General features: G+C 40.3%; 1 protein-coding gene across 4 annotated transcripts in view; it reads right to left on the minus strand.

Moving 5' to 3' along the window:
• Positions 1-13,379, minus strand: part of LOC121946226 (nuclear factor of activated T-cells, cytoplasmic 1-like) — a 155,851-nt gene that overhangs the window by 36,444 nt on the left and 106,028 nt on the right. For all 4 annotated transcript variants that reach the window (XM_042490717.2, XM_088083991.1, XM_042490716.2 and 1 more), the window contains 2 exons: positions 12,949-13,121; positions 11,845-11,985 (listed from right to left, as the gene is read on the minus strand). In XM_042490717.2, coding sequence (XP_042346651.1) covers positions 11,845-11,985; positions 12,949-13,121 — 314 coding nt within the window. The remainder of the gene's footprint in view (positions 1-11,844; positions 11,986-12,948; positions 13,122-13,379) is intronic.

A 13,379-nucleotide genomic window follows, 5' to 3' on the forward strand; every position in this document is an offset into this window, starting at 1 on the left:
TTTAGCATTTTGTTCTAAGTAGTGCTGAAACAATTAGCTGATTAAAGAGGAAGTCAGTAATTTGATAACTCATTGATAGCCATTTAACACACACAAAAAAACATGCTGAAAGTTGGCTTCCAACTTCACAGATTTATTTACTGCTTCTCTAAGTATTTGAAGAGTTAAAACCTCTGAGACTAATAACAGCCAACAAAAAACAAAGACAAGATGTAATTTGAGGCTTTGGAAAAAATGAATATGCATAGTATCGTGGTATTTTTGCGTGGCAATATCATATCGTTACAAGGACGCCAAGTATGTTTTTTAAAATTAAATAAATTATAGATAATACAAATACAAATTAAACTTTTGGTAGCCTACTAAAATTTTAAGTCCACTCGATACAGTTTGCTACTATTAAAATGACTAGATAAACTATCCTAATAGACTTAAAAAAGTTTCCATTTGGGGACACAATTTGAAGCTGAAAAGGATTAATAGATCTCATTATATGGCAATATATGTTATTACAACACTCAGTATCGCAAGATGTTTAACATTTCAGTAATTATAACATACAGTATAACATGTCTTCAGTGGCTTCTGTTCTAGAAATTGTGATATGTATTTTTTTTACTGTTTAATACAAAAAATTGTGAAGTTGAGCATTGATTGATAGTCTTAGGTCAGTGACAGTAAGTTAAATTTGTGTGTCTCTTCATTAAATAATTGATTTTTTTTACCATTATCTTCCCTTAATCTTTTTTTTTCTTTTTTAAGAGAGACCAAATATTGAGTGCAAAAGTAACATATACAGCTCACGTAGACAGATGCACATTATGCATATGTACACTTAAAGAAGTATTTCACTGCTGGAAAGATGTTTTTTTTTTCTTTTTTTTAAAAAATAAAACAAGTTTGTCTCCTTAAATATGGAAATATTGTTGAAATTGCCACATGACAAAAGAAAAAAACAAAAAAAAAGTACTGTGGCATTCCATTTTGCTCAAGAGGAAGAAAACCTACAACTACCAGAATGCACTGCACCACAATTGACCAATTAATGGTCCTGCTGTTGGGTGATGTAGTTTAACTCTTCCATTTGACACAATGATGGCCAGCTAGTAACAAACAATTTCATATTACAGTAAAAAGTAAGTTATTACATGTTTCTGAAAACATTTTAAGTGGGAAATAGGCAACACAGTAACAGCAGTAATTTTACTGTTTAATGTTTTTTTTTTCCCAGCCCTGGGCTTCACTATGCAGGAAACAGTATGGCACCCGCTTGAAGGGCCAGGGGGTTCTACAGTTCAGTTCATCGACACAGATTTCCCCCATTGTTTTGTTAAAAAGCTAGTAGAAATTCAGCTACATATTCCTTTAAGAAAAGCAGTTACAAGTGTGATTGCAAGTACATAAGTACATTCTTATAAAATGTTCAAATGGAATAAGAGAAAACTCTGCTCTGTGAAATAACAAAAAAAGAAAAAAACAAACAAAAAACCCAGCAGCTTTTGTTTGTTCTCTCTTTCTTCTCATCTCCATCTTATTGTGGTGAGGAGGTTTCTCTCGCTGCCATGCAATAAAAGGCCTGTGAGCTGCTGCAGCTGTTGGGAGCCTGCAGAAGCTCAGTTCACATTCTTTGGGGTTTCTCTGTGATTTCATGCCACACCTTAGCGAACAGACTCTCTGCTCTCTGCTAGGGCAATCAGCACCAACCACAGTGCCATTTTTTTCTCTCCGTCTTTTCAGAACTGATGACTCATTAGGGCTGTCAGAAATAGAAGTGACACAGAGCAGTCTTTGTGTCAGTGGCACACCATGTGAGGCAAAAGCATGGGCACCGTGGCACTGGCGCTACCGCATGTGAGCTGGACTAGAGGCTGATGCAGCCATACACCCGCTGCTGAAACACTTTGCTCTTGGGACAGGAAGCCATCAGATAAGATAATCAGAGTCAGTTTCCAAATAACTGATAGCAGAAGTCCAGCAGCTCTGGAAGATGTAAAACCATTTTTCCCCCCAAAGCATTATGTTTTTCACATCATGCAGCAAGTGAAAGAATAAAGGATCTCAGTCACGGTTGGCTTATTATTGGTGAGCTGTGGTAGTGGGGGCGGGTGGTCAACTTTATTATTCAGAGAGTGAACATCAGTAGATATCTCTTTCCAAAATGGCCATATGAAAACTCAGCAAAGGAGAAAAACAGACGGCGAATGGATCAGATAAGGGTTTTCTATTTGAACTGGGGGAAATAAGAGTTGCATATGGAGAAATGTGCCTCGCTGTGATGGAGACGACGTGGAATAGAAGCAGAATCCTTATAGGACTGCCATGGGGCAATGATACTGTGCATGTGGCAGGTGATTGAGATGCTCAAAAGAACGAGGCGCGCGTAAGGCTGTGAAGTGGCTCCAAGCATGGAAGGGCAATTAGAGTGAGCAGAGACAGGGAGAAGGTCAGAGAGAGGGAGACAAACAGAGATGAGCGTTCCTCATGTTTCGTCTAGGGGAACCAAGAGGGAATCTCACCCGCCTCCGCACTGGGAGACACTCCAAAAGGGAAACCTTAGACTACGACGTCAACCCCAAACTCCACTAGTAAACATGTTTTTCTTGCTCTTTTTCTCTCTCTACCTTTCTCTTGATCTTTTCTCTCACCTTCTACGCCTCTCTGTCACTTTGCTCCTCTAAACTTTTCAATGCTTAACTCCATCAGACTTAACAAATCTGAGATTGAAGAGGGATGGGGCCACATGTGGCATACCTTTGCGAGTCAGAGAGAGCTGCACGACTGATAACCGCAGAACTTTCCATTCACTCCTTCCCTGCAACATCTGCAAAATGCTTCTGTTCCCGACAACACCTCCTCCTTCACGCAGCCTCCACCCACGCGTAATGCGCACACAGATGCAGGAGCATGCACGCACGCAGACACAGGATCCTCTACCTTTGTTCTGGCCTTCAGCTTGAATGATAAAAGGTGGAAGCACAAAACAATGGGTGGTGTAGGAGCTATGTCTGGAGAAGTCTTGCTATGATCCAGTCACATTTAAATAGAGAAATGAACGGACACGTGCAGGCACACAGACGCATAGACTTGCACTTATTCATAGGCTTTGTGCTCAAAGGTAACCCGACCATCTGTCTATTGCTCGACATGACTCACTTGTGCAAATGATATCCACAACGACTAACACCAACACAGACAACCAGGACAACACACTCATTCATCAGGAAATTAGACCACATGCAGGGTGAGGCTTCTTGGAGTCTCCTTCAACTCTTCACAAGACATAATGTTGTGTACATGGTGACAACACAGCAACACTGTTGCTGTTATCTCACAGAAACAAATTCTCTCATTAGTCATACTTATTTTAATGAACTGATGTTTGGTTAAAGATGTAGAGAATATCCCTTGGGTTTAACTCTTTGAAACCTGGATCAACCTCAGTTTTCTTGTGCTGTGTTCAGACACTTTTCACATGCCATCAAACTTTTCAAGAAAATGTGTTTGGTTTCTTTTAAAAACTTTGTGAAAAAAGGCAATGAGCAACTTGGCAAGTGATGACCTGCAAACTGCAAGAAATTAGGAAAAGACGCAAGAAAATGACCTGATATTTAGATTTATTTATTTTTGTAAGTAGAGAGATACAACTATTAGAAATTTATTTATTTATATTATTTATTTATAATAGGGGGCAATCTTTCTGAAAACTGCATTTAAAACAATAATTATACATTTAAAATTATGTGACTGAAATATTTGTATATGTTTGTATATTAACACTTTTTTCACTGCATTTCCTTGTTTATATTTCATTTAACCTTTTTTTTCTTATTTTTGCTATTTAATTATTTTTTGTCCTAATTTTTAGTTCATCTTCATGTAACATTGTTTTATCAATTTTTAAGTATTTTTTTCTATTAAGTTGCTCATTGCCTTTTTCTGATGTTTTAGAAAGAAATCAAGCCGATTTACTCAGGTTTCAAAGGGTTAACAAAGCCACAGCTGGGTAATGGCATCCTTGTCCTCATGATGACCCTACAGGTTTTGGCTTTCCAGAGGTGTTTTTTTCCTCCTAAAAAGTGTTGTATAGTGCAAAACAACTTCCACTGACCAAAGTGAATATTTTTGAGAACGGAAAATATGATTCACATGCTTAATTGCGGAGGTTGTCTTGTGAAACAACCCAGACGTATTTTGCAGCTATGTCGCTTTTCCAGAGATGATTTTCAGGAGTATTTTTTCTAACTTTCCTGTTTACATACATCAAGTTTATTTTCCATTTTAGTATTACTGTTCTGCTGCTGCCTGTACTGAAAATGCTTCAGACATTTTACACATATTTTCACAGCAATTACCTTGTTGTCCAATGTAGAAAAAAGCCAAAAGGCCAAAAGGGGTTCCCCAAAGACTGATTGCAGAGGTGCAGCTGCTCTCCCTGTCTGAAGCACCTGACCTCTGCCAATCTGAGGAGTGGTGAAATTGGAGAAATGTGGGTCTGCTTCAAATTGAGAGGCTTCTGTATAAATTATGACCTGGCAGTAGATTTGTGATGGGTTTATAGTCAGGAAGTGAGTTATTCTTGGTGTAAAACAGGGGAAGCGTGAGCTGACTTGACCTGTGAGTGCAGGCTGAGGAGACAGCAGTAGACACGGATTCTATCCTTTTATCAAGACTCCGGCTGTGTGGCACTGGGTCTGAAAATGATCTAAAGACTGAGAGGAGGCTGGGAGATCATCCAGACTTTTACATTTGTATAATATTCGTGTTCACATGGAAGACATCAAGGTCGGTTGCTCGCCATGGTGTGGTGCAGAGTATATCAGAGCCTGGGAAGGGTCACAGTAAACTGGCTGCAAGTAGATGCCTTTTTAGTATTTGTGCAGGGTCTCTTTAAAGGGATACTTTACTGAATTTTTAACAGTTCTGTATGATAACACTGTGGGTAATATGAGTGACCAATGTTAAACTTCCCTCCATCTTGCCAGCACCCAGATCCACAAGCTCATTTGCTTTTCAAAATTCACCGGATGTGGACATGGCGTTTCGCGCCATATACGGAACGCATCTGGCATATTTTTGCTGACCCTGGGCCTGTTGCTTAACCCTTTGAAACCTGGAGTAGCACTACTGTCCTTGTGCTGCTTCCAGAAACCTTTCACAAATATTAAAACCTTTGAACCGTGAGTGAATTAGTGTGATTTCTTTCAAAAATATTGGAAAACAGCAGTTAGCTACTTCAGTTAGCTAAATCCACAAACTGCAAGAAATTAGTAAATTTAGAAGAATATTTTTAAAAAGCTAGGGAAAATGTCTAGGGGAAAATCTAAAAAGATACCGAAAGATACCTAGGTTAAAAAAAAATTAAAAAATTAAGTGAACAGTGAAATTAGGCGGTGCTGATCAAATGTAAACCAACATTCTGTTACTGTGTTGCCCTTTTCACACCTAAAATTGTCTTAAGAAAGATATTTTAGTGCACTATTTAGCTGTAATATGAGTATATTGGTCAGGTGCAGCTCGGTGCATTCTGGTAGATGTAGGCTTTCAACCTCTTGAAAAAAAGCAAATCCACAGCCCTTTTTGTCTTTTTTTTTTTTTTTCTTGTCATGTAGCAACAATTTCTCAAGTATTTACATCTTTCTATTGAATAGACAGCCTAGTTTTATGAAAAGACAATCTTTCCACCGGGAAATACTTCTTTAACTGTTTGCAGGCAATTTGGACCCATGTCCCATGCGATGAGCAACATTTCATCAAAATATATCACTATTCTTATTCCATGGTAATGGCATTTCTTAAGACCTGTTCCAGAAAAGGGAAATGGAAACAATTGTGTCTCTCTGATCTGAACAGCTTATCTGGCTGTAACATGTTCAGACATGTCTGAAGAAAGGGTGGAGGCCTAAGGACAATCTAGACATCTTTTTGTTACGATCCAGCCGATCCCTTTGATGTATAGACGTGCCCAAAGCAAAGGCATGCCAATATAGTGCATTGGCCTGTTGCTGATGAAACTTTACATCATGAAAGAAATATATTTTGATGAGCCAGCGGCTTTGAGGGTGAGAGGCAAACTCACTTCCATTTCACATAGGCTTCACACTAAGACGACATTTGTATAATACAGGCTCAGCTGGCCAAAGGAATCTCAAAAAAGGGTCAGTGATGTCTACCCCTTCAATACTGTATGTCATGATTTAATCTTTTGGGTGTATTGAGCCATCCTTTTCCCTTATAGCCACCTGCAGTAGCTAATGCATGCTTTACTGGGTATGACAAATGAGCATGGGAGGTTAAATCCCTACAGTTCTGTTCGAGGGCTCCTTCTTGAGCTACAATTATTCTACATAATCATTTATTTTGGTGTGGTATGCTATCCTAATTAGACAGGATACTGTAACTCACACTTCTATAATCCTTAGCCTGAAGCAGGGGTGGCGGCTGACCTTACACCGCCTTAGTGCCAAGATATGAGCCAAGATTATGCAGGTTATCCTTGCCTAAAGCCAAAGGGCAGTCTAGACATACCGCTAGAAGTACAATACATCGACCGATTTGTCTGGTGTTTAGACTTGCCCAAGGTAGACGTGTTCAACGAAGTATAAACAGTCTCCGAATGAACTCTAACAGTACAGATCACAGTCGGTACGGCATGCGTTCCTCAAATTATGAAGGTATGAGAATCCAAATATTTCAGCCTGTTGCTGAGGAGTTTCCACATGACAAGAGAAATAGCCAAGGGGTTATTGTTGTGGACTCGGCTGTCCTAATGTTACAGATTATACTGTAGCTGAGAATTCTCTTAGTCTTGGCTGTGAGCTCGACCAGCCTGAAGCAGAGGTGGAGAAGACCAGACTTCTCCCTGCTGCAGCCCAGGCGTGTGTTGGTGCTGCCGAGCTCCAGGCAACGCTCCAATCCGACCAGATGTAAAAACTATCCAGCTCACCAGGGAATTCCCTTACCTCCCCTCTGAGTCAGAGTGCAGGCTTTCCCCAGCTCTCTCTCTCTTTCTCTCCCTCTGTTTGTCTGTCTGTCTGTCTCTCTCTATTTTCCCTGCCTCTAGCACTCATTCCATCCATGGAAAGCAGGGCAAGCCAGAACGCACACTGTGATAGGTGCGCCAGGTATGTCTTCCTACTCCTGCGCCAAAAGAGCGGTTTGGGCAAACCAAAACACTGACACAACCTCAACACATACATATAATAAAAACCAAGCGCAACCAAGCAAAAGAAGATGGAAAGTTTTATAAATGCCCACACTGCGGCTGTGCGGAGGGTTCAACTCTCCATGGTAGAGAAAAAAATGATAAGGCCTATTAAATATACATGTCAACAATAATTACCATTGAAAAGAATGTTTACATGACAGCAGAAACAGAAACGTGGAGGTTTTTGAGCCTGTCATTATCTAGCTCCAGTCTGATTTATTTGCTCTCCCTATGTGTGGTCTGTGATGAACTACAAAAGTAGGAAAAGCAGCAATATTGATTAATCAATTGAAGAAATAAACATGGATTATTCATAAAAGTCCCTGAAATACATACATTTTTTGGGACATTAAGAAATTGACCCTGCACGTGGTATTAACTCATTTAACAGGAGTCAACATCAGGACAGGATATGATGACTTCTATCTTCGAGGTCACAGGCAGGATTTCTAAGGAAGCCCCGTCTTTTTTTCGTCCCCTCCTGTCTCCTCGTTCTCTTCCCTCTATCTACCCTCTGAGGGTCTTGTCTTTTCCGTTTCACCCCTCCACAGGGAATCCCTCGCGGATGACTCACTGAAAACACTTCCTACTGAACAACGCAAACAGGCCCGCAGGCTAACAGCAACACACGCACACATGTACACAACAACAAACACACACACACATGCACTGGATGCACACAGTTTGCATCAGTTATCCTGTGGGTGATGGAGTGGAGCAGTGGGGCTGGACGTGGCATTTGAAAAGTAGAAGTAATTATTTTTTAAGGCGCATTAAGGTCTCCCGCTGTGGCAACAGCTATGAGCTGTGCTCATTGTATACGGAGGACATCTCAGGGGGGACAGACAGACAATCAAAACAACATGGAGAGGGAGAGGAGGATTAAAGATGCAGCGAAAGCCCAACGGAGGTAAAACTGTGATTTAATAGTAGCACAGGTTCAGATAAAACATTTATGTAGGTTTTTAGGAGGGTCTCCCTTTTGTCACCTTTCCCATTACGAGATAACACAAAAGTGAACTATCTGCCCATTAAATATCATTTAAAAACTATTTACGCAAACACTGTTCCAAGCAGAAGTACCATTTGGCAGATCTATAAAGTAGGTCTTACTTTTTAAAAAAACAGTGCTTTTAAACATTTTTTAAAAAAGTAACTCACTTTTACATGTAGCAAAGTTCACTTTAAATGCCTTATCATTTATATATTTCTAGCTTTGTAGTGTCTGTATTCACCCTGATAGCTTTTATCATGAATATCCATTTAAGGTTACTTGATATTTATAAAATTTTAAAATATCATTGTTTTACTTTGAAGATAATGCCAATGTAAACTAAAGTGGTGACGTGGAGCACCAGTGTTAATGATTTGCCAAGCACTGGTGGCTGTTTTTCGGTGTCGCTGCTCTCGTCACTTAACCAGAAACTGTTAATGGGACAATCTCTCAAACGATGTCATCCATTATTTAAGAGTTCACTAATGAATTGACATCTGCTCTTGTTGTTTTCAGAGCATACAATTCAAAAACAGGCATCTGGGTATGTTTGCGCTAAAAGCAGCTACATCATTGTGTGTGAAAGCAAATGGAAACAGTTGAAGAAATACATGTATTTATGATTTATGACCGTCTCATTTGGGCTAATAGGCTTTTGTTCTGTGTGTGATCTCCCTCTGACTCAACTTGGATGATTTTAACTGAAAGTAATTATTCACACAAGTTGGACGGGGACACTCAAAAAGCGTCTGTTGCTCCTTAGGATTTGTGGAATTTTCTGGAAGGTGTTTATTGGAGTCAATTTTGGAAAATGAGCAGCCGTCCTGACCTTTGATGGCAGCGACAGTCGTGGCTGTCACCACTGTGGCGAATGCAGTGATTGGTGTTGTGCTGTACAAAGAGCTCGGCTGTGCATGCGCATGTGCGTGTCCCACTGTGTGTATAAGCACATGTCTGCGAGTAGTAATTATTGCGGTGCATTGCTCTGTATTTCATGGGTGCACTTAGTCATGAACTTTTCCAGAGGAAAATAAAACCAACGTTATAGAATAAATCTGTAATATAATTATAATTTTATTGGATTCCGTTTTTTTCCCCCCTTATTCCAGTTTGGTCCTTCTAAATCAACAATCTGAGAAATTTTCAGTCTGTGAACCTTCATGAAACAGCAGGATTCTCTGATCAAAATGCCAAAAGACGATATTTTGCAGTATATCTGGGTCATAAGTACTTTTCCACACTCCTACTTGCTCATAGATAGGTGCCATTAGTGAGTGATGTGTGTGTTCCTGTGTGTGCATGTGTGCTGGTCTGTCTGTAATGGGCTCTTTGACTTAGGAGACCCTGGAAGTGGTGGGTCATTAAAGTTTACATAAAAGCAGACTAAGTAGTAGACAGACAACCTCTCTTTCGATCTCTCTCTCTCTCTCTCCTCCTTGACACCACAGAGACGGAAAACAAACCACTGAAATGTCGATGGCAGGCACGAGTGTGGGGATCCCGCTAGTGCAGAGCTCCACACCGACTAATGTCTTTAACGGGTATCGAGGATAGAGGTAAGAAGGGTGGAGGATGAGGGAGTGAAAGGAGAGAATAAGAGGAAACAGAGAGGAAAAGAGAGGGAGGGGGTGAAAAAAGGGGTAACACAACCTTGAAAGGGTCATGAGTCTCAAATAGCAGGGAGTGGAGAGGCGAAGGTGTTGTGTATGAATGGGCTTTCCTCTCCAGGGGATCCCCCTCCATGACTAAGTAAAGCCAGGAGGAGGGAGACCCCATATTAGCAAGTTCATCAACCTCCCCTTACCCCATGTCTACCTATCCATTAACCCCTAAGGTGCTTAAGAGTTCCCCTAAAAGGTAAGCAGGGAGATTTTTTTTGTTTTGTTTTTTTTGTTCAGCTTGTCTTATACTTTTAAGTCATTTTCAAGATCATATTTGTATCAGTTTGGGGGAAATTGAGTAATTCAAACCAAAGTCTGTGTTCTCCCTTCCCAGCGATGAGACTCAGTTTCGCATGAGCTTTGTTGAAGCAGTGATGAGGTTTCAAGTGCTTTCTACTAATTTTCCAGCCAATTACTGACACCTCACGTGAATCAATTGGTAAATAAATTGTAAATAAATAACTGGTCAAAAAATTTAAAAGTAAACAACTGAAACATGGTTTGGAATAAGTAAAAGCAAGTCAGTTTTCCATAAAGTGATTCCATACAATACGGGTATGTGTATTGAAAGTTTTTTACTCTGAAATCTAGCTATTCTTTTTTTTGTAGTATTTTTCTATAATGTATATGAGGCAGTCTAGACGTGGCTCAATGTTGCAAGTTGGACATAGTTTTAATTACAAAATAGTTTCATAAAAATGTATTTATTCACTGATGCACGAAAAGAAGGCTATCCTCTAATATTACGGGTATGATTTTTAGCCAGAACCCACTTCCCTGAATATCACCTGTATAGTTTGTCTGCATCAGCTTATTATTGGGGATATTACATGGGAAGTCAGGTGACTTAGTATAAAGAGCAACTAAGTCTCTGTAGGGAGGAGGTCAGGGTGGACGAATAAGTCAAACAAACACAGGACTTTCACCTAGGAGACCATGTTCATGTCACAAGTGAAACCAAACGAGAACAAAAACAAGTAGTTCTGTACTTAGCTACGTAATGTAATTATCTGAACCCAAACCATGATTTTCTTTCTAAACCAAACAAAGTAGTTTTGGTGCCTAAATCTAACCAAACTGTGACCCTATCACAATATTGTATATAGTTGGATGTAACTCTAGTTCTATAATTATGTGTGCATGTAGGTTGAAGGTATTGGGAAATGTCGGTTTTGTCTTTTTTTAACTTCACTGCTCTCATCAAAAATCTCTTTGTGGCTTTGGTCTAGAGAGGTAAAAAAGATATTGTGAAAGGGTGGTACGCATTTCTGTGTGTAACTTGGAGCTCTTCAACAAAAATCATCTCCACAAATTATAAAATCTGTGATTAATCAATTGACGGTAATTAGATGCCACCCTCATCCTGCTTTCATTGTTGTTCATCATCATCATTAGAAGCAGCATAGTGTTTCAGCACACTTTGTTGATATCACAGTGCTTGACCTTTGCTTTGATTTAGTGGGTGCAATCAAGGAAATGATCATTCACTTGCAAACTTGATCAGTTGCGCATTCACCACTGCTCCCTCCCACACAGGGAGGAAACTAATGGATGAAAAATCTGGACAAAAAAAAAAGAAATAGCCCCATAATCACGAATCAGTGATAAATATCTGGTAGAAAGGGTGGACGAGGGAGCTCCTGAAAGTAAGTGAGAGGGTTAAATGTCAAAAGAGAGGGAGTCAGGGAGGGAGAGAGGGAAAGTGAGAGAAAGAGACGTTGCACATGCCCTGGTTGTGATTCATTCCTTAACTTGTGGCGAGCACCAGTGAACAGGCAATGGAAACTTCAGCAAATGTAAATACGCTTTGGTTAAAAATATAGTGGCTTAATGCACACCACATGTGGCTCGCTGGCAGGGCCTGCTCTATTTTGACGGGAGGAGAGACTACGAAAAGGCAATGGAGGCAGAGAGGGAAAGAGAAATTCGAAAGAGATATCAAGAGGGGAAATTGAGAGGCAGTAAACATGGTGATGGCAGCTTACCCTGGGCCTTCTCCACGAACACCACCTTGGAGTCAGGGAGGAAGTTGAGGCCACTCAGGAGCATCATTTTGCCTCCGGTGGCGGGATAACTATCCACACTCTGCTTCTCCACCAAGGGAAGCTCCTGAGCTGAGCGCTGGGCTGTTAGAGGGGAAACACACACACATTTCAATACGGTGTGTGAGCCCACATAAACCCCCCTGATCTCCATCCACTCCAATAAGCACAAGTCCAGCACAAAGCCAGTAAAACAGCAGTTCTTCGTTAAGGAAACAGGCTTATCAACTTTATGATGATGATTTCATGACCCCTAGCTAAGAGCTTTTCAGCCAACAGCTGCTCTTTAAAATGATATCGAAAAAGGCGGACAACGGATCAAAAAAACACTTTCACGATCAGATCCTTCGTCATTACTTTCCATGAAGAAACCTACAGCCAACCACCTGTCTCTGCTTTCTATAACTGTGGCAAGCTAGTCACCTTTAGCCTCTGGGATTTGCTGACCAGATTCACAGCCAGAGTCACATATTTAATTTAATCCAATATTATCCCATTGCACAATTTTAGAATAGGAAATCACCGAAACAGGCAAGAAATCTTTAAATTCACAACTCGGATTAACATCCACATTAGACCATTAACTACAATACCAGCTCTGTCTTACCATCTAACTTTAATTGGCTTCCTTGGGTGCAAATAACATCACACCTATATACACAAATGAATGACAAAGAAACAGAGGTTTCTTTCAATGCGCTCATTCAACCACGCCAAAACTAGGGGCTGGCAAATGACCTTTTGTGAAACCTGTGCTAATGGGGTAGTCTTACCACAATAACTTGTGCATTCAGTCATAAAATGTGAACTGAGATAGATAACACGTGTGTCTGGCATCATGTACAATGCATCTATTGCCTTGGCAAATTGCTTTGATCATATAAAGCTTATTGGCTGCAGAGGCGCTGAATTTGCTCCAGCAGGTAATAAAATAGCAGCTCAGTTTATTGGATTACAACAATAGATGCCACCTTTTGCTTAAGTGGAAAGCCAAGAGAAAAGCCATGCCAGTTTGTGAGTTTGTTACTGTGTGTGTGTGTGACTTACAACACTCAATAGGGTTCGAAGAAGCCTGTAGGGACACTGTCCTGCCGTTGGGCTGGTTGATGTGCACTCGGAACACCAGTCTCACGCGTGTGTTTTTGCGTCCGATGTCCGTTTCTCCTTTGCGAAGCTCAATGTCCGAATTGCGCAGCTTCAGGATCCCTGCACAATCAATTCTGGGACAGATGCAGAGAGGAGCAAAATTGAACACCATATTTCAAAGATGACATTATATATTTAAAGGTCCAGTTTGTACGATTTAAGGGGATATTTCAACAGAAATGGAATATTACATCATAACTATGCTATATTTATGTTTAATCACCTGAAGTTAAGAATCTTTGTGTTTTTGTTAACCTACAATGAGGCGTTAATATCTACAAAGGGAGTGGGTCCTCGTTTATGGAGATCGCCATGTTGCACAGCCATGCTTC

The sequence above is a fragment of the Plectropomus leopardus genome, chromosome 11 (genome assembly GCF_026936395.1).
Source record: "Plectropomus leopardus strain MGB_pleo_1.0 chromosome 11, ASM2693639v1, whole genome shotgun sequence".
Classification (NCBI taxonomy): Eukaryota; Metazoa; Chordata; class Actinopteri; order Perciformes; family Serranidae; genus Plectropomus; species Plectropomus leopardus.